This window comes from Oreochromis aureus, linkage group 10, assembly GCF_013358895.1.
Source record: "Oreochromis aureus strain Israel breed Guangdong linkage group 10, ZZ_aureus, whole genome shotgun sequence".
NCBI classification, from domain to species: Eukaryota; Metazoa; Chordata; class Actinopteri; order Cichliformes; family Cichlidae; genus Oreochromis; species Oreochromis aureus.
The window spans coordinates 8,677,108-8,702,540 of NC_052951.1; the positions used below are offsets into that span (position 1 = coordinate 8,677,108).

A 25,433-nucleotide genomic window follows, 5' to 3' on the forward strand; every position below is an offset into this window, starting at 1 on the left:
ACCACCAGCCAGTATACGATAAACAGGTAATATACGGATGTCTGTGCATCGCTTCCTGTAAAGCAAAAAGTTATCCATACAACTACACAAACACATAATGCATGCATCTACAATCTTGTAAAGGAATGTGGACTCGTTAAGTGCTGAGTTATAAAACATTATCAAGTGAATGATTTGTCAAAAGGTGCAGAAGAAACCACAGAAGTTACTTTTGCGTAAGCACAGAGCAGCTTGATTGTGAAAAGGCAGGATGTGCTACAGTTGAGTCTCAATTACATCAATCAGTTGCATCATATAGGCCATGTTGTAGGCAAAGAATGCCTTATGTTTGAACACTCGCTTCTTTAATGAAATGTAGATGTGTATAATTGCATCCATTTCTGTAAATGAATGCTTTTCGGCTGTTGAGTGACTGCAATCGGTTATCTTCAAGGCATTCCACAGATTTTTTTCCTTAGTTTTAATCTCTGAGGTTTAGCAGCGCCTGTCAAGGATTCTTACATTCCACATCCAAGGGCCTTCCAGTTTTTGACTTGGCTTTCATTTGAAATTTGTTGCTCTGTAAAACATTACTGCTGCAATCTAAGATCTCTGGCACCCCGAATATCATTCAGTATTTGCCTGTATTTGGTGCCATCCTTTTTTGCTTGTATCCCTACAAGACTTTCAGTCCTTGCTGTAAAAACTGACAGCCACAGCGCGAAGCAGTCAGCACAGCGTTGTCGTGCAGACGAAGAGCTGTGCATTCTACACGCAGCCCTGTCTGTTACAGCTGATGACCTTATGTTAGCTTCTCATGAGTCACTTGCGAGAGGCTTCTAATTGGTCACATCTTTGTTTTAGCTTGAAAAATAAGATGCTTGTCGCCACATTCAACTTATAAAATAATGTACATGGCAATGCCAAACATCGGTACTTTTTAAAGGCACTATATTTACAGAGTTCCATCCATCCATCCATTCGCTTCCGCTTCTCCTTTTCAGGGTCGCGGGGGGCGCTGGAGCCTATCCCAGCTGTCATGGGGCGAGAGGCGGGGTACACCCTGGACAGGTCGCCAGTCTGTCGCAGGGCCAACACACAAGGACAGACAACCATTCACACTCACATTCGCTCGCACATTCACACCTAGTGGCAATTTGGTTTATCCAATTAACCTATCCCCACAAGTTGCATGTCTTTGGACGGTGGGAGGAAGCCGGAGTACCCGGAGAGAACCCACGCAAACATGGGGAGAACATGCAAACTCCACACAGAAAGACCCCGGCCTGATGTTGGAATTGAACTCAGGACCTTCTTGCTGTGCGGCAACAGTGCTAACCACCGTGCCACCGTGCTGCCCATTACATTTACAGAGTTCTGCATGCATAAAACAAGACAATGTATCTGTTGTAACATTAGTTGCATAATGAATTAATATTTTCATGAGACATTCACCAATAACCAAATCATATTGTTGCATTTGATAGAAAAGTCACTAAAGAAAGGAGGTTCATTTTACGCTGACTGTGGGTAACGAAACGTCTTAACAGACTGTCTTTTTTTAACTTACAAAAAACCAAAAATAAAACAAAGATATCCAGTCTGCATATTTGCTGTTGTAAAGAGCAGTGGGTTCTGTGTGGTGGTCTGCAAGTCAAACAAGGTCAATGTACTGCTTAAGATGTCTAAATATTAAAGTACTTCAAAGTGAGCAGATGTTTCATTTAAAACAAAGTTTTTTCATGACTTTGCTGAAATTTCACACTACGCTATGTTTCAAAACAATCACAGTACTGATCATGTTCGAGTGCTGGACAATAAAATTCACAGAATGCTTGAAATGAATGTGAATCTTTCACCTTGTCTTTAACATCTGTTCTTGTCTCCTTCTGAGAGTATACATCACGCGTCAGAAACACTTTAACAATGGGTCAAATGAGCAGAATATACAGCTATGAGGGATTGTATTGTGGTGTCAGAGGCTTCAAATAAATCAGTGCTGTACTGGATTTATAATTTTTGTAATTTGTTTCTTTATACTTATTGAGGCATAACTAGAATATGGACAATTATATATAAGAGTTACACTAATCAGTGCACAAAAAGTGAGATTTTTTTCAGTTCTTGCAGAAGTTTAGGCCTATGACTGTTCACCGGACTGGAATTTAGTCACCAAAGAAAACATCAATGAATCGACGGTAATTGATATGGAATTTGAATTTCCGGCAGTTCGGAAGTCTGCAAGTTCACTGGTCAGCCGTTTTACCCAGGAAAGACTTTTACATGTTTTAGATTTCCTGAGCCATTAATGATTTAGACAATCTATGTCTTGCAAACCGTTTACTGCATGGCACTATGGTCCTTTATGCTAGTCACACTAACGAAAACAGTGGCTGGAGACTGCAGCACGAACAAAGATTTTTGCAGCTATGTGCAATGAAATTGTGATCTTGTTGCCTTTGAAATGGTCCCTTCAAATACAGTGACCAAATCTGCGACCGTTCGCAGTCGGTTGCTGTCTTTAAAGTACCTTTGTTGTGACTGCAATAAAACGGCATCAATCTGTTTGTGTTACGGCAATTAACTGCGGCATTTCATAAATCTGTTACCACGAGTTACAAATCACACAATGGAATTCACATTAAACAGAAATTCACATTATCTATTTACATTTAGAGTTCCACTAGAACCTCATTGATAGATTTGAAACAGAAATTCAAAAATTCCTCGACAAATAGCGAGCATAGACTGACGGATGGCGACACGCAGGCAGTCGGTCTGCATTTATAAATTAGACCGCAGTTATTTGGAAACGTTCTCCAGTCTGATAGAGATTGCAGTCAGTATGAGTCAGACTGCAACTGTTTAGAGACTGGTTGCCTCTCACTAGGTGTGCAGTTGTTTTGTGATCGCAAAAGTGGTTGTCCAGAGGTTGAGCCTGCAACACCCTTAACCTTTGGATAGTTGGTTGCAACAACTACTTGCAATCAACCGCGATATGTGAAAAAAATAAAATGCAATCATTGGGCAACTATCAACTATCAAGTCACAAAGAGGTTGAAGTCCTAATTTTACTACTGTAGCATGAAGGATGTGGGGTTTTTTTGTGACTGAGCCATACGGGAATCTCATTTTCACAAACATGAAATGAATAGGTGAACTGCAAGGCAGCAGCTAAAAATTTACTTTGGTAATCCAAATATTATTTATAATATTGTAATTTCTTTGTCCATTATACATAACAATGTCACAAAGAACAGTCAGTGTTTTTACTCTGCTAGGTTTAGGTGATCATGTTTTACAGACTTAACTGCAAATGTAAAGCTGAATCTCTCCTCCATCAGAAAACACAAACAATCCTCTTATGATCTCATGAACCACAAAGCTGTCATAAGAAGATGTCAGACAGCTCTTCAGGTAAAAGCTTTAATAGTTTTGAATAAACAATCTCAATTATGGCTAAAAAGGCAAAAAAAAAAAAAAACCCAACAAAAAACCCCCACTCCAAACCCCAAACCCCTTGAGCAATAAAACTGTGATTACAAGGCAGGAATAAAAGCAGTCAGATTGAAGATGTGGGGAAACAGTTTAAAGCCTTAGTTAAAGTTTACGGAGGCTGCAAGATGAGTCATTTTCTGATTTAAAAAAAATCTCCTTCTACTTATGAAACAAGATTGGTTTAGCCAAACCTGTCAAGATCTTTGGTACATGTACTGAGATTATTTCTCCAATCATCTCTGGAAAGCTGACCTTGGTGTGCAGTGACTGAGCCTGGACAAAAAGGTCGAAGGTAAACTGATGGAGCTTCTTTACGGTCTGAAACAGAGGAGAAAAGAAAATTACATAATGTGGATGAAATTTACTACACATATTATTTGGACAACAGCTTGGGGCACATGAGTCACATATACACACAGTTAACGCTCTGGCATAAAAATCTGAGGATATGAATCATGGTAAACTCATCCATTAGGCCTTTTCCTGCCTTGAAGACCACTTCTGAGATTTTTTTTTTTAAGTAATCAGATTCTTCTAGTACTAGCATGAAGGATGTGTTTTTTTATGAGCTATTAAAATACTCCGTCCTCTGTGATTTAACTGGATGTGTTGCCAGCAAATGTTTTAGTGTAATATAATTACAGCTCCTGCTTTACACTGTTCCATTTTTTTTCTCTCAAATTTGTAAAAGTGCATCCATGTGCTCAGACAAGTGAGGCTTTTTAGGAACGTTTACAACAGTATGAATGTATCTTTTTGGAAGAAGTTTTTTGTTTTTAGCCTGAAGAAACATCTCACCAACTCACCATCTGGAGAGAGTCCATGAGACGCGTGAGCTGGTAGAACCTCTGAGATGTGTTTGTCGTCGTTTGAAAGTTGATGAGGCGGTCGAGTTCGTTGATGTAGGTGAGTCGCAATTCGTCAAAGTACTTCTGACTCTTCAGACCCTCAACGGGAACTGGTGAAAATAGAAAAAAAAAAATCACGTTCATTTCTGACTGTAATCACTCTTCTGTATGTCCACTTCTTTATGTTTTCATTTTTCGCACGCAGAACAGTACTTACTAATGCTAAAGAGGAGCAAGGCCTTCATGCAGAGAAACTCTTCCTGGGTGATCTGCAACATCTCAAACTCCTGAGAGAGATGCCTCATCCGTATGCAGTGCTCGTACATGGTGGAAACGTGCATTCTGTGTCTGCAAATGTTAGGGGGAAAAAAAGGTCAGGATGAGGGGATGTAACCTAATGGGAATGTTCAAATCGCAAGAGGTGAAGGAGAAATTGCTTTACACCTTGGACATTTCTCCAGTAATCAGTGACTACTGAAGAGGAAAGAATGTCAGAGGTTAAATCCATTTCCATCAGGCACACTGTCTTTGAATTACATTATAACAGTACAGATTTGTGCTGTGTCATCTTTGACATTAGTGCTGAGGAAGTTAAAAACACACAAAACTCTTTTACACGAAAATCCAGTCATCCAGCCTAAGCTCAAAGTTCATGATGAGAGCTGATTGGGAATTTAATGTTCGTGCCTGAATGATGGGCGAAGAAGACATTTGTTATCAAACTTTGCCATCTCTTCTAACACGAAATCAATTTGGCACTTATTATGAAGCCGGCAAAAGACAGTTTGGAACATATTCACATTTTTTATTCTGAGAAAATAAAGGCAGAATGAAGCAAATTTTGGGAATTAGAATACAGATGTTAGGGGGAAAAAACTCAAATTGAAAAAAAAATGGCATGAAATAGAGAAATGAAATGGAGCTGAATTTTCACTTTCTCACAGGAAATAAATGCAGAGTTTCCAATATGTGACGGTATATATGAATAATAGTAACCGGGAAGTGTATAATCCAATTATACTGGACTTTCTGGAAAAGCTAATGATGAGTTATGAGGCAAGGTAAAAATAAATTGTAGGTTAGAGCAAGTTTTTTTCCCCGATTCATGGTGATAGTAGGATACTGAAGAGAAAATGACTGCTCTTTAATTCTATCTTGATAGCATCGCAGTTGATAGCCTGTCTCATGTTGAAGTGGTAATGCTGTTTTATTATATCCATGAAATTAAGCCTGATAAATGTACATCTGATGTGACTGTGCTGGGACTGTGGGAAATGTATTCATGCTCTTGGGAGACTTAATTCTCCAATTATGTTGGCTGTAATAGGGTTTTTACCCCCTCATAAAGGACAGGCAACTCGGGAGGAGTAGGAGAGGTAAGCAGCTAATTTCAAAGATGACAAGGAGTACTTGAGTGCATTAACACTGCTGCTCACGTTTCTTTCACTTAGTTTAAATTATCCACATTTCTGACTTTTATGGTTTCCACCAGCCCCAAATCTGTCCTTAAAAGTTGAGCTCCTGGTTCGACACACCTTGAAAAACAACTGAACAAAGGGTCACAATCACGTTTCTGTGAGTTAGCAGGATTTGAATTTTGGCTGTAGACGGCTGTACTTTTTGAAAAGACAGTTTGAAGTCACATCAGTTCTGCATGCTGTTGAATGTAGCTTTGATTTTTATTTTTTTTTCCCCCCAAATGATGCCTGTCTGTTTAGCTACTTCACAGGCAGCTCATTTAATGTCTGGAAACCCTGATCCAGTTTTTGGCAATGCTTTTCCATTCTTTAATCCGTGCACTCTTTTATACTTAAAAGTACATATGCCTTTTTTCTTTTAGAAAGAAGCGACGCTTATTTGAGTTGATTACAATTAAAACTAGCCCTGCGACAGACTGGCGACCTGTCCAGGGTGTACCCCGCCTCTCACCCTATGACAGCTGGGATAGGCTCCAACGCCCCCCGCAACCCTGAAAAGGATAAGCGGAAGCGAATGGATGGATGGATGGATGGAAACTTGTATATTTTGGATACTTACTAAAACAATATATGAAAGCAATGAGAAAGTGGCCACTTTCATGAGTAAATCATATAAGTTTTTACTATTTCTTTTCCATATGGGTTATGAGCATAAAAGCCTGATTTTGACATTGTATTCTAGCATCTGATTAAGTTAACATTTTTCAAATTTACATGCACTGGCCACTTTATTAGGTGCACCTCGCTGGTATCAGGTTAGACCCCCCTTTGCCTTCAGAACTATTAATTCTTCATGGCAAGGTGCTGGAAACATTCCTTGGATATTTTGGTCCACATTAACCTGATAGCATCACACAGCTGCTGCAGATTCATCGGTTGCGCACCCATGATACAAATCTCCTGTTTCACCATATCTTAAATTAGTTCTACTGGATTGAGATCTGGTGATTGTGGAGGCCATTTGAGCACAGCGAACGCCTTATCATATTCAAGAAATCAGTGTGAGATGATCAGAGGTTTGTAACATGGTGCGATGAAAAGCAGCCATCACCAAAATTAGGCTGCATTGTTTGAGGCAGGATTGATCCATGCTTTCATGCTATTTACACCAAATTCTGATCCTACCATCCAAATGTTACAGCACATATCAAGACTCATCAGACCAAACAGCATTATTCCAGTTATCTGTTGTCCAATTTTGATGAGTCCATGCAAATTTCAGCCTGAGTTTCTTGCACTTAGCTGAAAGGAGTGGCACTCAGGCATCCAGTGCCTTCTTTCACTGTTACTGCTCATCTGAACACACAATATGTCCAACTTGGGCTAGTTGGACGTATTGTGTGTTTAGAAATGCTCTTCTGTATACCTTGGTTCTTACAAGTGGTTATGAATGATTTTTCCGTTCTTATAAGTTTAAAGCAGTTTGAGTCATTTTCCATTCTGCCCACTGACATCAACATTCACCCAGAACAGCCACTCACTGGATATTTCACACTTTCTGAACTCAGTAAATCCTACTGTAGAGATGGCTGTGCAGGAAAACACTTGAAAAAACACACCAATTTAAAGTCACTTAAATCATCTTTCTTCCCCTTTCTAAACCTTTGCAGGTTGTCTCAGCTGTAATTGTAACACACACACGTAATGAGTTGTTGAAACTGAACAGCTATACTGTACCTAATAAAGTGGCTGGTGTATTTACATTGTACATTTCTTTGAGGCTGTAACAAACTTGCACTGTTGCTGCACATATGCTGTTCTATAAGATCTACAGTTATCACTTGTTTAAAACTATTGTGTAAAAGGATCCTGTATATCACCTGCTTACACTGTTTTTACCAGACAACAACGGAAATGTATTCTCTATTTCCAGCAGACTGTGTCAGTCAGTATTTGATGAAGCTAAATAAGAATTCATTTCTTGTAAACATTAGTATTCCCCACTAACTCTTACACAGACATCACCATTGTTGTTGACGTCTGAAATATTCAGATCGGATTCATCTGCACTCTGCGGGGTTATGAGAGTCTGAATGCTAAAAAATGTTCCTTACTTTAATTTCACAGCAACAAAAGAACACCTAAGGAGAAAATTGGATGAACACGCTCTTTTAAAAAGCCTGAAACTATTTCTGCTTTACATTTTTAACTCTGGATATGTTTTTCTGTTTGTCTGTGAACAGGAAAGAAAATGAGAGAAAGAAGGGAAGATAAAGCGATGAAGGCAAATGAGAGCAGCTGCTTGCTCGCTGGTGGTGATCTCTTAATATAATGAGGAGCACAGCATGTCAGTGACCCACTAATGGAATCCTTTCACAGGATTATTGAATTCTAGAATTCAGAGCTGGACATACTCATTGAACACAAGGTCTGGGGCAAAGTAAAGAATCCTGCCACTGGCATTCTTATAGGACCTCCATCCCAAGGCAAACACCATCACCCCCATCCATGACTGCTGAATGATAGTCATCTGGTCATCCACGTGGAGATTTCTGAAACCTGGGGACACACACACAACCACAATCAAAAATGAAATAATCTAAACTCTATCAAAGTACTCATTGTTCGATTATGTGAGTTTGAAGATTGTGCCAGGGCTCAGCATTTTTATATACACTTTTTAAAATTATTTTTTAGGGAACCTTTCAGACTTTATTTGATCAGGTAGTAGAGAGCACACTGAAGAGCAGCGAACGAGCAAAGGGAGTGACATGAAGGGAACTGTCCAAATGGGCAGAAACCGGCAGCCTTTCACTTCTTCGACCAATTGTATGGGCTCAAAATGTGGTCATAAATATTTTGTACTTGTAAATCAGTTTTGTATGTGTAAAAAGAATTTGTGCGTGCGTAAAAAAGATTTGTATGTGTAAAAAGAATTTGTGCGTGCGTAAAAAAGATTTGTATGTGTAAAAAAGATTTGTGTGTGTGTGAAAAAGATTTGTATGTGTAAAAAAGATTTGTGTGTGTAAAAAGATTTGTATTTGTAAAAGAATTTGTGCGTGCATAAAAAAAAGATTTGTATGTGTAAAAAGAATTTGTGCGTGCGTAAAAAGATTTGTATGTGTAAAAAGATTTGTGTGTGGACTTAGCCAAAACCCCCTGCAAGTTACAAGTACGAATTTTGACCCTATTTTTCTTCCTGTCATCTGATTGGTCAATGTCATGTCAATCACAAATGTAACAATCCAATCAGAGAACAGATGGGTTTGGCTGTCGGAGGGCACTTTTTGAACTGCAGGTCCTTGAAGGAATACATGCCCTTTTACATGTTAACCCAGCGTTTTCCTTCATCACCACGAAGGAAAACAGTCTGTGGTCGTCCGAGTTTGGTGATTTTTGTGTCACAGGTCTACGTGCTTTATACAGGGACTTCCACAGGCTTTTCAACAGCGCTGCGGACCGCGGGGGGGGGGCAGTGTTTTGGAAATGACAGTCTTCATTACAAAGCTTTCTTCGTTATGAATTAGCATACATGTTTTTATTGAACATTTGAAGAACTAGCAAAAAACCAGAAACTGTTGTAGAGGACATAAAGTCAGAGATAGAAACGACAAGGAGCAGGTGCATCTAGTACAGGTAGAGCTGCTGCAAAACCCACAGAGCTCAGCAGCCAGCGCAACAAATTCTGGATCCTTTGCTTTTAGTTAGCAGTTAGCATTAGCAGCACATCCTGCGTCCGATGTGAAAGGACCTTTATGCTGCGCACTGTGACTCACAGCAATGGTCCCGGGTCAGCCCTGACTTTGTGTTAAACTAATCCTAAAGTAATAATGGTATTTCTAACCACTGACATACCACAACTTTATCCTTTCAACAGCTGCTGAAAGTAAGGGGACCTAGCTGCTATCGGATATTTATATAGAGATCCTCCAGCTTCAAACTGTATTACCCTTCAAGGACCTGCAGTTCAAAAAAGTGCCCCTCCGACAGCCAAACCCATCTGTTCTCTGATTGGATTGTTACATTTGTGATTGACATGACATTGACCAATCAGATGACAGGAAGAAAAATAGGGTCAAAATTCGTACTTGTAACTTGCAGGGGGGTTTTTGGCTAAGTCCACACACAAATCTTTTTACACATACAAATCTTTTTTTACGCACGCACAAATTCTTTTTACACATACAAATCTTTTTTACGCACGCACAAATTCTTTTTACACATACAAATCTTTTTTACGCACACACAAATTCTTTTTACACATACAAATCTTTTTTACACACACACAAATCTTTTTTACACATACAAATCTTTTTTACGCACGCACAAATTCTTTTTACACATACAAATCCTGATTTACAAGTACAAAATATTTATGACCACATTTTGAGCCCATACAATTGAGCTATAGAGTTGCCATAGCCAGAGCTTTATGTGACTGTTTGTTCTAATGGGTTCTTGGGTTGAAAAAAAAGACTTAAAAGAGAATGAACAGTGAAACAAGCAAAAGAAATGATTCTGTATAAGTAATTTCCTACCATATAGGACTTGTACATCTTAATTTGGTAAAATCACATCCAATTTTGATATTGTTATGGTTTAAAGTTAGGGGAGTAAGCAATCTGACAGACACACGTCCCAGAAAACAGAGTTTAGTCCATCGCTGTTTAGTAATCTTCACGACTGCTAAACGGACTAACTGAGCTGGACCTCGAGAGTATGTTAGTGTTGCCATTTTTATCTGGCAAATAATATGACTTCGCTATGATGTACAGACGCATTGATCAATAAGTTTTGTTAGTTTTTGTCAACTACCTTTTTTTTCTTCAGAAAACAAGACGATAGCTAAATAAATAAAATCCAGGAGGAAAAAAACTATGATAAAATGTACATACGTGTCAATAAGTAAAAACGAGATGAAAATATTCTGGAACGAGACGAGATCCAATCAAAAGTAATCGCTCATGTAACTCCCATACTTCCTGTTTCTCATCAAAACGTGATAAAAAATATCAGTGAAGAAGGATTATCAATCATTTGACATTTGATGTCATTAAAAGATGTTTTGTATTTCGTGTGGAGGAACGCTGAACCAACTTTAGGTTTAGTCTACTATGATCTTATGATATTTAGTCGACTAAAACTAAAAGCATTTAGATGCCTAAATAAATAAAAATTTGCTGTCAAAATTAACACTGACCATCCAAGTGTCACGGACCCAGCTCCAGGGATTCGGGGTCCGTGAGCAGTGTGGACTACTATTGTAGTTATTATTATTTTTATTATTATTATTGTTATTATGGTTGTGTCTGCTGTCCTGTGTTCCGTGTTTGTGTACTGTCAGGTGTTTATGGGTGTGTGCGTGTGTGTGAGGGTGCGGTCGTGGCAGGCACTTTTAGGCCTGGTGGGTGTGGCCCTGCCAGCTGACCGGTCACACCCAGGAATCCACGCACACCTGGCGCCGATCAAGCCTCGTCAGAGGAGCTTCAAAACAGTGTGGCTGAGAGCTCCTCGACGCTGGATCGTTGAGTGACTTCCCGTCAGTCTTAGTCAATGTGCAAGGTTAGTGCAGTCTGCCGTTAGGTTTTGTACTCACGGCTGCCTTTTGTATGCGCGTTTCCCCAGGAGGAATTGTGGCGACCAGGAGGCAGTACACAGGGAACGGAGACAGAGCACGGAGCACGGGATAAGGGAGAAGACACGGAACAGAAGTCGGGATCGCACGGGGGATTTATTGTTGTTTGGATTTTCACCACTGTAAATAAACGCACTGCCTTCATCATCAAGTTCTGCATTTTGGGTCCTCATTCCTCACATCCCCACAGTCTGCCTGCCAGACCGTGACAGAACGATCCAGCCATTATGGACCCAGCGGACTCAAGGACCGTCTCACAGGAGAAGTTGCTTGCCCAGCTCTGGAGCTACTGTCGGAGCATTCTCCAGGGGGCAGATCTTCATCAGAGACACTTACAGGTCATATTTTTTGATTCCTTCCTATCATCAACCACCTTATCTGTGAGCTTTTTGGACATTAAGAGACTAATTTCGATTATAACCATGCTGAGGGCAAGTTCCTGCTTTTTGGTTTGGGCTGTCCGGGCGAGGAGGATGTGGCGACCTCCCTGGGAGCCCTTGCTGCCTATTTCTTTTTTCATAGGCAGATAGCTTCCCCACCGTTGTTTGCGGCTCACTTGTTGGACCCTCCATTGCGGGGGAAACAGTTCACACGCCCTCTGCACCTCATCACATCTCCACTCACCTCCCCGGCATCTGCTGAGTCAGCAGACAAAGGACCGGCAGCTCAAAACCACACAGCTGCTCTCCTGTCCGGCCGATTGGTGGAACCTCAGCCTGTCGCGCCGGCCCCGGCATCATCAAAGAAGCGACGCTCGCGCCGCCGGCGCCCCTCACCGCTGCCAGATTTCCTGACTTTACCTCAGCCGATTGTGGTGAGTCATATGGACAATTCATCTTCACTCACCTCATCTGTTTTTTCATTGGACTGTGAGAACGCTAACCTCGTACCACAGCCTGTAGCCTTGCAGCTGCCCAGCACGTAGCTCAGTCAGCTGCCCAGCACGTAGCTCAGTCAGCTGCCCAGCACGTAGCTCAGTCAGCTGCCCAGCACGTAGCTCAGTCAGCTGCCCAGCACGTAGCTCAGTCAGCTGCCCAGCACGTAGCTCCGTCAGCTGCCCAGCACGTAGCTCCATCACATTCAGCCTCACAATCCATAGCCCAGTCAATAGCTCAGTTGGTAAAGGAATCATTAGCTTTGTCATCTGCTCAGTCAGCCACTCATCTTCACCCTCAGTCAGGGGTCCCTATTGCCTCTGGCCCTGCATCTACTCCAGCTGGTGGGCCCGAGTCGCCTGTCCAGCCTCAAGTTTCGTTTGCTGGGGGTTCGGGAGAACCCAGCCAGTCTCAAGTTTTGTCAGCTGGAGGCTCCGAGGAGCCCACCCAGCACCAGGCCTCGTTAGCTGAGGGTCCTGGAGGACCCAGCCAGCACATACTCACATCTGCTGATGGTCCGGGGAAGTCTGTTCAGCCATCACCTGCTGAATCATCCCCCGCGACTTCTACATCATCGCCTGCAGCATCCGCATCATCGCCTGCAGCATCGCTGCCGTCAGGTTCCGCGGCCGTCCCGCTGCTGTCTGGTCCTGCCTCTGTGTCGTCATCCACGCCTGGTCCTGCCTCTGTGTCGTCATCCGCGCCCGCAGCAGCAGCTTCGTCCTCGCTTGCAGAGGAGCTCGGCGAGTGCGAGGAGCCCGCGCCGCCAGCAGAGGAGCCCGGCGAGCCGGAGGAGCCAGCGCCGCTGCCGGAGGAGCTCGGCGAGTCGCGGCAGGAGAGAGCACCGGAGGGGCCTGCGCCGCCTGATAAGGAGCTCAGCAAGCTGGAGCAGGAGCGCGGTGAGCCAGAGGAGCCCGCACTGCCATCGGAGGAAGACCTCGGTGAGTCGGAGGGACCGCCACGTCCTCCGTGACCAGCAGCACGGCCGCCACGTCCTCCGCGACCAGCAGCACGGCCAGCATATCGTGGATTGTGTGTTGTGCTACATTGGCGCTCACCGGAGATGCAGCAGCGCCACCATCACCGAATCCGTGGCAGGCCACCTGAACTGTTTCGCTGCCGCTGCCGGACCCATGGCCGCCCGCCGATGCAGCAGCGTTGCCGCCACTGGACTCGTGGCAGGCCACCGGAGCTGCCGCTCCATTGCTGCCGGATCCGTGGTCACCCGCCCGAGCCACATTGCTGCTGCCACTGGACCCAAGGTAGGCCGCCTGAACACTTGGGTTATGGTTTTCGGCCACATGAACTGCTTTATGGGGACAGTTTTCACGCCGCTGCTGGGTGCGCGGTCTGACTTTGGGACTGTGACCTGGGGGGTTGTCATTTTGGTTGTTTTTGCTTGTCTTGGTTTTGGCCCTCCGTCCTGTGCCTCCCGCCGCCCGCCCTGGGTTGGTTGTGTTGTGGGTTTTGTTTTGTTTTGGGGTCATCGGGAGTCGATCCTTAGAGGGGGGGTACTGTCACGGACCCAGCTCCAGGGATTCGGGGTCCGTGAGCAATGTGGACTACTATTGTAGTTATTATTATTATTGTTATTATGGTTGTGTCTGCTGTCCTGTGTTCCGTGTTTGTGTACTGTCAGGTGTTTATGGGTGTGTGCGTGTGTGTGAGGGTGCGGTCGTGGCAGGCACTTTTAGGCCTGGTGGGTGTGGCCCTGCCAGCTGACCGGTCACACCCAGGAATCCACGCACACCTGGCGCCGATCAAGCCTCGTCAGAGGAGCTTCAAAACAGTGTGGCTGAGAGCTCCTCGACGCTGGATCGTTGAGTGACTTCCCGTCAGTCTTAGTCAATGTGCAAGGTTAGTGCAGTCTGCCGTTAGGTTTTGTACTCACGGCTGCCTTTTGTATGCGCGTTTCCCCAGGAGGAATTGTGGCGACCAGGAGGCAGTACACAGGGAACGGAGACAGAGCACCAAGAAATTTTTCATACCAGTTTTGGCTAGCAAGACCCTCTTGTCCAAATAATGTCGCTCCAACCAAACAAAACGGTGAGGCTTCAAAATTCAGAATTCAGAAACCAGTAGGTGATGTCATGATTGCTACATCTCTCTTTTATACTAAGTCAATGATAATGACACAGGATGTGCTGATGCTCTTTAATCTTTTAAAAAACTGGGACGCATGTGGCTGGGAATTAGAATGGGACAGAAAAGGTCAGTAGATCAATGCCCCACTATTATTATAGTAAATTAAACTACTACTAAAAGTAAATTAGATGTGAAAAGATTTTTTGTTAACAACAATAAAAACTAGGCTTTTGAACTGAAATGATTTAGTGAACTTGGAATATTATTTACTGACTTTTCTAAATCTTGCTTCTGACACATGTTCTCCATACTATAGAGACAAGAAAATCCACTCTGGAAACTAACTGAAAATAAGCGATGCATCAATCAGAGTGTTTGTGTGAATGCTAAGAAGGTGCTTAGGTAGAGAAAAAACACTTGAATGTGTGTGTGTGTGTGACTGGGAGAATGAGTCCTGTAGTAAAAACTAATTTGAATGCAGAGTTACAGTAGAAAAATAAAGAGATTTAATCTTTAATCATTTAATCTCAGATATTTCTACTTCAACAAGCAAGTTTTGCAGAAGCTGAAATGTTGTAAAGGATTTTGCGTCTGTTGTTTTCCAGGACAAATGCAGACAGTTTGGGCTTAAAACAGTTATAGAAAAGGCGGAGAAATGGAAGAAAGAGGAGAAAAGAAATTAGTGAACCGTTAGTGAATACCCTCCCTTCTTGTCTCTCCAGCTGCTCAGAATGGAAGGCATCCAGCCTTCTCCAAGGACACAACGGGGGAAATAAAAAACATGAATGGGTGAAAGAATGAATAGGCTGTGGCTAGGGACTTCCCCAGCAACAAATCTTAAAGTCTATAAAAATTCCCCCTAAACAACAAACTTTTGTGTTGTCTTTGATTCATAATTAAGTATAACGTGACACCAAATCTATTTTTAATCCGATGCAAAAATAAATTAAATAAAAAATAAAAACACTTGGCTGTGTGGCTGTTTCTCTTTCTGAGCTGTACACAAAGACCAGAGTACACAACTTTAATTCAGCAATCAGAAAACATTTCAGCTTGGTCAAGTGACATCTGTTTGAAAATTTTCTGAGAGTGTAGACTATAGAACCAGAGAGTGAGGAACAAATTATCCCTGTTTTGAACTTGAATGTTATTTGTCTGTGCCACTAAATGTGTTTGTATAGATTGCAAAATGCTCCTGCTTGTTCAGAAAGTCACCGGACTATTTGTGTGATTCGCTTATATCTGCACCAGAACTGCCTCTCGGGTTATCTGGCACATGGCCTGATGTTCCAAAGAGCAGGTCAAAAACTTTTAGTGAGGCAGCTTTTAGATTTTATGCTTCACACCAGTGGGACAGCCTGCCCATGAGGTCTGAAATCATCAAATGCAAATTCCAATTCTTTTCATTCCAGTCAATACGGCTTTTTTATTAGAATGTCTAGTTTCTTAATAATTCTTTTAAATATTCTTTCATGTACTGGTTTTGAGATCTCATTATCAGTCATCTGTATAACATTTTGAATGGCATCAGTACCTGTATGAATGGTCATATGATATCTACTGCAGAATGGTGCACACACAAGAGCATCTATGTAATAACCTACAGGCATAGCTGCAAAATCACAGTCATTAAAACAATGTCTGCTGCACATGTTTGAATTTCCTCGTTGTTGTGTTTTAATATGGGGGTGTGCTTGCAAATTATTAAAACAACTTTTTTCAAACATTTAATTATGGGTAGGAGGAGAAGAATAGTTTTCTGTGACTGGAAAATAGCTGATTTCTTTTTCCATTTAGGTTTTTTTTTTTTTTTGGTGGGGGGAATCATCAAGCTCTACCACCACAGTCCATCTGGGTTTTGTGTCCAGGTGTATGAGCACAGTGACACCTCTTTTCTCCTGTTACATTTTTCCTATCAGACAAAAGAAAAAAGGCCACAGGTTGCAGCTCAAAATCTATCAGGAGAGCTTTTTTCGCTTCATTGTCTTACAGGTTGGACAGCTCTTACAAGAATCATATTTAGAATTTGAAGAAAAAGTAATAATTTGTCTTAGCGTGGTTTTTTTTTTTTTTTTTTTCATCTTAACGACTGATCAAATAATACTTGTATGTGGTGAGAGGCTGGTAGTTACAAAGCCATAGCAATCTTCACCTCACTCTTCAGTTCCCCTGAGCTCTTTGGAGCATTTTGGCATTCTTTCCCTCATTGTATTGGTTTCATTCACTCTCTTTGCTCTCATCAGCAGGCAGCTGTTTTTCAGTGAAAAAGCTCTCATAAACCCACAGAACCTTACATTGCCAGCACCAAATCACATACAGACAGTGACGAGCCAGTTTCATGCTGGTTAATGACAGTGCAACAAAATCACCAGCCAATTACGCAAAGGTGCGAAGTCCAGGTTTTGTGTTTGGACAATAACTTTTTGGATAGTTAGGTTTGCGTCAGCACAAATGTTCAATTTAGATTATGGAGCCATTTCTGTGACATACAGTTGGATGAGCACAGTGAAAGAGAGTGGCTAGACAGTTCTGTCAGGAGTTTGTATAGGCCCTAACAGAGCTGAGAGCAGATTTACATGTATTTCTTAAACACAATTACTAATGCTGCTCTGTGTCTGCCAATTGCTTACAGTTTTAACTTTTAATTTAAAAGTGATAGCCTCTGTTAGAGACTGGGCAAAGACACAAAGACAGGCCATCAGGTGTACTAATCTCTTAAAGATCAAACTGGATCCATCTGCTAATGATGACTCCTTGTGTATAAGGGAGCAGCCCAAAGAAGAAACCTAATATTTATGTGTGGGCCTCAAAACTTATTTCTGTTGTCCCCAAATGGCCATTTACTTTGTTAATGAAGGTTAAAATTCTGCATAACTAGCTTTTAGATGCAACAAAGATCAGCTTATCTCCTCCACTGCAACCACTGTCCTACCTGGCAATCCTTTTGCCCATTTGACCACTTTGACAAGTTGTCTCTCTCCCAATTCATTGAGGCTGGTGAGCAGGGTGTCAGCGGAGTCTGGCTGGCCACAGTCGTGGCCCGCATTCACAACCTCCGGCTCAATGGACTCCAGGATGTTGAGGAAGACCAGGTGGGAGTTCAGTTGCACACCAGTTTTAGGAGAGACGTTCGGGATAACCTCCACTGGATCCTGAGCACCATGATCTTCTTCTGGGCTTTTCTGTTGTCCAATCTTCTTCAGCTTACGTGCTGTAAACAAAAATAAATGATTTCATGTCTGTAAAGGTAACAGTTCTCACCAAGTTTAGGTTTGACAGATTTTTTTTTTAAGTTATGAATCCAAATTTGCATCTGGACCAATACAAGGGGTTGGTTTCTTCTTATCCTGCAGCAGCCATTCTGGCTAAATCATATCTGCAGAATAAAATGATGTTATTATTAACAGCAGCTGGCTGATGCCATAATTTATTTTTCACAATGATAATTCAGATAGGTTGAGTTCAATAAAAATTAATCAAATTAATTGATTACATCCCCACACGCCAGGCCTGGCTAAGACATCTGGAACATATGGCCCTTTTTTATATGTTATAGGAAACCAAAGCATTAACAGACCATACAAGTACTGCTAAAATACTGCATTCCTACTTTCCAAATAATATGTCAGAAATGTCCCATACTGCAACTGTGGACTTTAAGTAACTATTTTAAAAGAAATATTAAACTTGTCTCAACAACACTCAATACTGTGCTACTAATAGACTAGAATATTGAATCATATTCCATTTGAAAGAAGACTCACTGAACAGATGAGTCTCGTCTGATGGAAAGCCTGTCGTCATCATGTGTGAGTCCTTACTGGTAATGTGGACATGAAAATATTTTTTTTTTCTTTTTGGCTTTGCAGAGTCCTAAAATGTTTCCTTTAACTATGCAATTCAGTAAATTGTGCATTTCTACCTTACAATTGCGTTTCGTTGAGCAATGTCTGTATCTTAAGAATTCAAAGACAACAAAAGCAACAACAACAAATACTATATGTTACAGTAAACATACTGGTTTCCCATCTTGAGCTTAACAAAGCTGTAATTTCTTCCTCCACAAATGCTGAAAATCCTGCAGCAGCTGCTCCATATGGCAACCTGCACTTACAAACCAAATTAGAGCAGGAGAAGCTGCCAAATACATTTAGTTCTTTAGCAGTCAGATTTAAGATCACCTATAATTTTTTTCCAAGAACAGTTTTATGAACAGTTAAGCTTCGGCTCAGCCTGTCATTTGGGAATGTCAGCCCTGCTGAAGAGTGAGTGACAGGAAAATACAAATGGCAACAATGTGACGAGTGTACTGAAGAACACACACTTGTGTGCTCTGGCGATTTTTGAAGTGCAAAAGGATCTTTCGTACAGGCGTAATTTTACAATGTATTTCTCTGACAGTTAATCTGTTGTATTGTCTGGGGGAAACAAAAAAGACAAGAAGATGGTGAATCAGACTATGAGGAACATATTAAATTTTTAATCTGTTTTATCAAAGCTGAGTGACAGTAAAAAAGTAGCTGTTAATTGTCGTGCAATTGCCTCTTGCAGCTTCTGTGTGTAAAGAATGTCTAATTAAAACTGCAGCCTGGCTCTTCAGTTTGATAAATATTGAGCTGCCAGTTATAGACACGACTTAAGTCTCTCTCAGGAGTGGCAGAGCTGAAAGAAAATTGCAGATTATATAAGATGGATAATTTGTAAGTCTCACATTTCCACTCCTGATCCAATAACAAACATTTCAAGTAAAAATGGTTTATTAAAATTTTTTCCTTGGGATTCTCAACCAGTGACACAGGCAGGCATCTGATCTTTGCAGAGAACAATGTAAATTTTTGGGTTGAGCCAAGGTGACACTCTCCATACTTGAGTTTAAGCCAATATAAAGAGACAGAGACACCCAAAGGGTGGATTCAGGCTTTGTTACGCTCAAAGATTTGGCCTAGGAACAATAAATATGTCAAATCAGTGACAACCACCTGCATTAACTTGCATACGTTGACCAGGATACTGAGCTTTGGCATCCGTGTCAATATTTCCAGCTCAAAGTGGCAGTAAATAAGCTGCTCCCTTATCCAGTACAAACCCATCTTCTCTCAAATCAAATTGCACAGGCGAACTTTACCAGTCTTTTTCTGCCAGGTCGATTAATCGCTTTTGTTAGAATTAAAAAAAAAAAACAAGTTTTGTCATTAGTTGTAAATTTTGTTTCTGAAATTATGAAAGCGTGATAGGATGGTAAAACTGAACATTAAACCAAGTCACAAAGTGTCATGTGCCAGAGAAATGCTCACATTTCTATACAAACGTAAGAACTGTAAATGCAACATGCAAGTTCTTTACATTGTATACCATGATAATATATGGTAATTAAATCACCAGGACAGCAATGTAATATTTTGATCAGAATCATATATATCATCCATCCATCCACTCGCCATTTGATTTCAATTTTGGGAAAAATGCAACTTAAATATCCAAATTCAGTTGAATGGAATAATATAATATATTCAAATTATTTATTCAAAAAACAGTGAGGGAAATATGCTCAGGATAAATGTATGTATTACAATCAGGTTAATTTATTTCTAGGATGTAAGTGTGTAATTACCTTGAACATTTTACATTGTTGTGATGTGACAAATTTAGATTAAAAAAACATTTAATGGTAAATGGTAAATGGCCTGTATTTGTATAGCGCTTTACTAGTCCCTAAGGACCCCAAAGCGCTTTACACATCCAGTCATCCACCCATTCACGCACACATTCACACACTGGTGATGGCAAGCTACGTTGTAGCCACAGCCACCCTGGGGCGCACTGACATAACAAATGTAATAAAACATTTAATAACATTTCTTAGTCAGCATTTTGGCCATAAATATATTTTATATTTTTCTGTAAGAATAAAAGCTGATCAAACCTTTACTAGATCTTCCTATTTTATGTTTGTATTACTTTGAATACCAGCGAACTGTAAATAGATATGAAGTTAACTCTGAACCATGAAATAATATAATTAAAGAGAAATTCTTTCATGCAATTTATTTAGTTTTTTCACGGGGAAAAAAAATCAGAATGGGATGTATAATTCTCAAAGACTCACAAAAACACATGTATCAGATTTGATACGCTTAGCTTTGAAGGGTTAAAACAATGAATCAACGCTGGGAAAATCTAAAACTTTCTGTTCAGTGATCGTTTTGGACTTTACACCACAGCGTGTTTACTTGGAAACACAGATATAGCAGAGAAAGCTCAGCAGTTAACTAAGAGAAATAAATGCATGCTTAAACTGATAGGAAGAGAAAGAAAGAGCTGAATCAGAATCAGCATACTTTATTTATCCCTAAGGAAATTATGTTGAATGAATGAATTCACGGTTAGCTGAAATGAATGAGTACATGCTTCAGATATGAAACTGAATATACTGCTGGTATTTGGCTTTGATATGGATAGGTAATACGTACAAGAGCACACTGTCACCTATTTTTAAATGAGATTCTTTGTTTTTCATTATTGTAGCCCACTCAAAGAGCACATCTTACCCACCTAATGCAGAAAAAGTAAAAAAATAAAGTCTTCCATTCTACACCCTCTTGACATGATTAGAAGAACAAATACACAGAGGTCAGAAGAAAAGGTTCATCATGTCTCTTCACGCATGTACTAATGTTTACCTATGGCCTCAGTACAAGGAAATAAATCAAACACGTATTCGCATGTTTCAACTACTTGGAAACACAAAGAAATAAATCAAATACACAAACATATAACATGCTGTAACTCTTCTTGTATTTTTGTTTTTCATTTGTTCTCTAAGACTCAAAATTATTTGAATTATTTGATTATTATTTATAGTTTATTTCTCCGGTTTTTGTCCCTTCATCCTGGTAAGACATGTTGTAATGCCCTCCTTTGCATGTTATTTACAGTTAAATCAGTTTGAGAGTTTTCTGATTGGCTGCTAAGCACCAAGAGAGAAACTGCTTACAACTGTCATTAAGTATTTTAATTACTGTTTTAAAATGTTTTTTGTGTGTTTTTCTGAAAAGACTGCACTAAACAAACAGACTAACAACATAAAAATTAGTTCCATATCTAATGTGCAAGGATTTTTTCTTTTAAGAGAAGATGGTGAGATATTATATAGCATTTTAGTAAATTAAATCAAATTAAATAAGTAAATGAACTTTACTTATTGATGATTTTTATCTTGCTATTGCTGCCAGCATAAAGGGATTAGTTAAATCAGTACTTGTCAAAAGCATCTTGGCAGTCACACAAAAGTTGTTCTGAGGTTTTAGAGAGACTAAATGACTCCAGTTCTTTAACCGTACAGGTGCTATATGAATTGGAACAAATTAGTGTTTTTTTAATATTAGTTAAATCAAGATCTTTGTTAATTATTAGACAATACCAAAAACGTTTGGGACGATGTATAAAATCTAAATGAAAACAGAATCTCTGAAAACCCATATTTTATTCACATGGGAACTTGGAAATTATCAAATCTTTAAACCAACGAAATGTACTAAGTTAATGGCAGTGTTTTTACCACAGTGTAGTATCCCTTCTTCTTTCAACAACAGTCTCTATTTGCCTGGAGACCAGATCCTGGACTTTGGAGATAAACATTGTCCCATCTGAGGGATGGGAGGGATGTGAGGTGGGCAAATGAACTGAATCATTTCTTCAACAGACTTGATTCAGCCATGAGGCAGTCTCCAACATCGCCTGCAGACTCACCCACCCCCACTGCTGCTGTTCCACCTCTGACACCTGAGACACTTCACACCTCCTCTATTCACCCTGCTCACCCCTCCCCACCCCCAACAACAGCATCCAATACACACTCAACACAAGGCTCCAGCCTGTCTCTCTCAACCACCCAGGTTAGGAGGGAACTGAGGAGGATTAAAGCCAAGAAGGCAGCGGGTCCAGATGGCATCAGCTCGAGGGTCGTCAGGTCCTGCGCGGACCAACTGTGTGGGGTGATGGAGCACCTCTTCAACCTGAGCCTGAGGCTGGGACGAGTCCCACAGCTCTGGAAAACCTCCTGTGTTGTACCAGTGCCAAAGACTTCACGCCCCAAGGACCTCAACAGCTACAGGCCGGTGGCTCTGACATCCCACCTGATGAAGACCCTGGAGCGGTTGGTCCTGGCTCAGCTTCGGCGCCTTGTGAGCTCATCACTGGACCCACTTCAGTTTGCCTACCAGCCTGGCATTGGAGCGGATGATGCCGTCATTCACCTCCTACATCGTTCCCTCGCTCACCTGGAGACCGCTGGGAGCACTGTGAGAATCATGTTCTTTGATTTCTCCAGTGCCTTCAACACTATTCTTCCCTCGGTTCTGAAGGACAAGCTGGAGAACTCTGGGTGGACCATCACCTCACTACCTGGATTCTGGACTACCTCACCGACCGACCACAGTATGTGAGGACTCAGGGCTGTGTGTCGGACAGGGTCGCTCTGCAGCACGGGGCCCTACAGGGAGCGGTTCTGGCTCCGTTCCTCTTCACCATCTACACTGCAGACTTCTCCCACAACTCCACCCAGTGCTTCCTGCAGAAGTTCTCTGATGACTCTGCAATAGTCGGCCTCATCACTGATGGGGACGACAAGGAGTACAGAGGACTGACTCAGGACTTTGTGGACTGGTGCCAGCTGAACTACCTCCAGATCAATGCCAGTAAAACCAAGGAGCTGGTGGTAGACTTCATGAGGCACAAACATCCTCCACTGCAACCACTGAACATCCAAGGTATGGACGTTGAGGCTGTGGACAGCTACAGGTACCTTGGTGTTCATCTGAACAGCAAACTGGACTGGACTCATAATTCAGACGCCCTCTACAGGAAAGGGCAGAGCAGACTGTACCTGCTGCGGAGACTCAGGTCGTTTGGAGTAGAGGCCCTCCTGAAGACCTTCTATGACTCTGTGGTGGCCTCAGCCATCTTTTATGGTGTGGTCTGCTGGGCGGCAGCATCTCTGCTGGGGACAGGAAGAGACTGAACAGGCTGATCCGAAGGGCCAGCTCTGTTCTAGGATGCCCTCTGGACCCAGTGGAGGTGGTGAGTGAAAGGAGAATGGTGGCTAAGCTGTCATCCCTGTTGGACAACATCTCCCACCCCATGCATGAGACTGTGACAGCACTGAGCAGCTCCTTCAGTGGGAGACTGCGGCACCCACGGTGTGGGACGGAGAGATTTCGCAGGTCTTTCCTCCCCACTGCTGTAAGACTCCACAATAAAGACTTTTGCAGCTGATCAAACACACACATCCACACATGTGCAATAACACTAATGTGCAATAATCTTTTCTGGCATCGTTGTATTTTTACTCAGTTGTATATAGCATTTGTATTCTATTTTTATCTTATTGTATATTTTATTCTACTGTATATAGTATTTTATTTTATTCTATTCTGTACAGTTGTGTACTGTATTTATTCTTATTTTATTTTATTCTAATTTTTGCTTCATAACTTTTGCACTGTCCACTTCCTGCTGTGACAAAACAAATTTCCCACGTGTGGGACTAATAAAGGTTATCTTATCTTATCTTATCTTATCTTATCTTTGTGTGATATAGGATTCTAACTGCTCAAAAGTCCTGGGTATTCATTGTCACATTTTTGTTTCATGACGCTCCAAATATTTTCCATTGGTGAAAGGCCTGGACTGTAGGCAGGCCAGGTCAGCAACCAGACTCGTCTACAAAGCCATGCTATTTTAATAGCTGCAGTAAGTGATTTAGTATTATCTTGCTGAAATATGCCAAGCCTTGCCTGAAAAAGTTGTCTGGATAGGAGCATATGTTGCTCTAAAACCTGTATATACCTTTCAGCATTGGTGCCTGTCCAGATGTGTACGCTTCCAAGTCCAAAGGCACTAAAACATGCCCATACTGTCAGAGATGCAGTGTGTCCCTCTCCTCTTTAGCCCAGAGGTTTCCATGTTTTCCAAAAAGAATTTCAAACTTTGGTTAGTCTAACCACTGAATGGTTTTCCACTTTAACTCAGCCCATTTTAAATGAACCTTGGCCCAGAGAGGACAACAGCCTTTCTGGATTATGTTCACATATGGTTTCTTCACTGCACGATAGAGCTTTAATCTGCATTTATTGATGGAACAACAAAATGCACGTTGAAGTTCAGACAGTAATTTCTGGAAGTTTTTCTCAGGTGATTTCCATGACAAAATCTTACCTGATCTGTGGAGATCTGGTCAGAGGAGGCCAGTGAGAGGCTGAGGGACTTCAAAACCACAGAATGGGATGTAATCTGCAGTCCATATGGGAATTACATTGACAGTCTGACCAACTGAGTAGCAGATTGTATCAGTTTCATTGAGTTTACCCTCCAAGAACCCTCCACCGATGTCTGACGCTCTGGCCCCTGTTGACACTATGGTAAATGGTAAATGGCCTGTATTTGTATAGCGCTTTACTTAGTCCCTAAGGACCCCACAGCGCTTTACATTACATTCAGTCATCCACCCATACATGTAGCTTGCCATCACACTGGTGACTACAATGGCTACATGTGTGAATGTAGCCATTGTAGCCACAGCTGCCCTGGCACTGACAGAGGCGAGGCTGCTGGACATTGGCGCCAGCAGGCCCTCTGACCACCACCAGTAGGCAACAGGTGAAGTGTCTTACCCAAGGACACAACGACTGAGACTGTCGGAGCCGGGGCTCGAACCGGCAACCTTCCGATTACAAGACGAACTGCCAACTCTTGAGCCACGATCGCCCCACCTTCCGTCTCTCACCAAACGCACCATCCCAGGCACCCTGACCCCTCCATTCCTTATCTTACTCTCACGTCTGGTCTCTCACACCACTTCCCACCCCTGTCTCTCCCCACCTCACTTTACACCTCTCCCTCCGACTGATGAAGGAGCTAAAAAAGATTGAGACCAGAAAAGCAACAGGAAGTCTAACCATTTCAGATTTGTGGTCTTAACGTCCCACCTGATGAGAATGCCCCTCAGCCACCTCTGACCTTGGGTGAGCATGCTGTTGGACTCCTTGGAGTTTGCTTACTATCCTGGCATTGGGCTGGATAATGCACACATTTATCT

The 25,433-nt window shown here is 41.7% G+C and overlaps 1 protein-coding gene across 1 annotated transcript in view; it reads right to left on the reverse strand.

The window, feature by feature from the left end:
- Positions 1–3,147: 3,147 nt before the first annotated feature.
- LOC116331906 (androgen receptor) overlaps positions 3,148–25,433 on the reverse strand; it is a 35,531-nt gene continuing 13,245 nt past the window's right edge. Inside the window, exons 4-8 of the mRNA XM_031754735.2 lie at positions 17,271–17,549; positions 8,158–8,302; positions 4,543–4,673; positions 4,284–4,435; positions 3,148–3,795 (exon numbers count right to left, since the gene is read on the reverse strand). Coding sequence (XP_031610595.1) covers positions 3,637–3,795; positions 4,284–4,435; positions 4,543–4,673; positions 8,158–8,302; positions 17,271–17,549 — 866 coding nt within the window. The 3' untranslated portion in view covers positions 3,148–3,636. The remainder of the gene's footprint in view (positions 3,796–4,283; positions 4,436–4,542; positions 4,674–8,157; positions 8,303–17,270; positions 17,550–25,433) is intronic.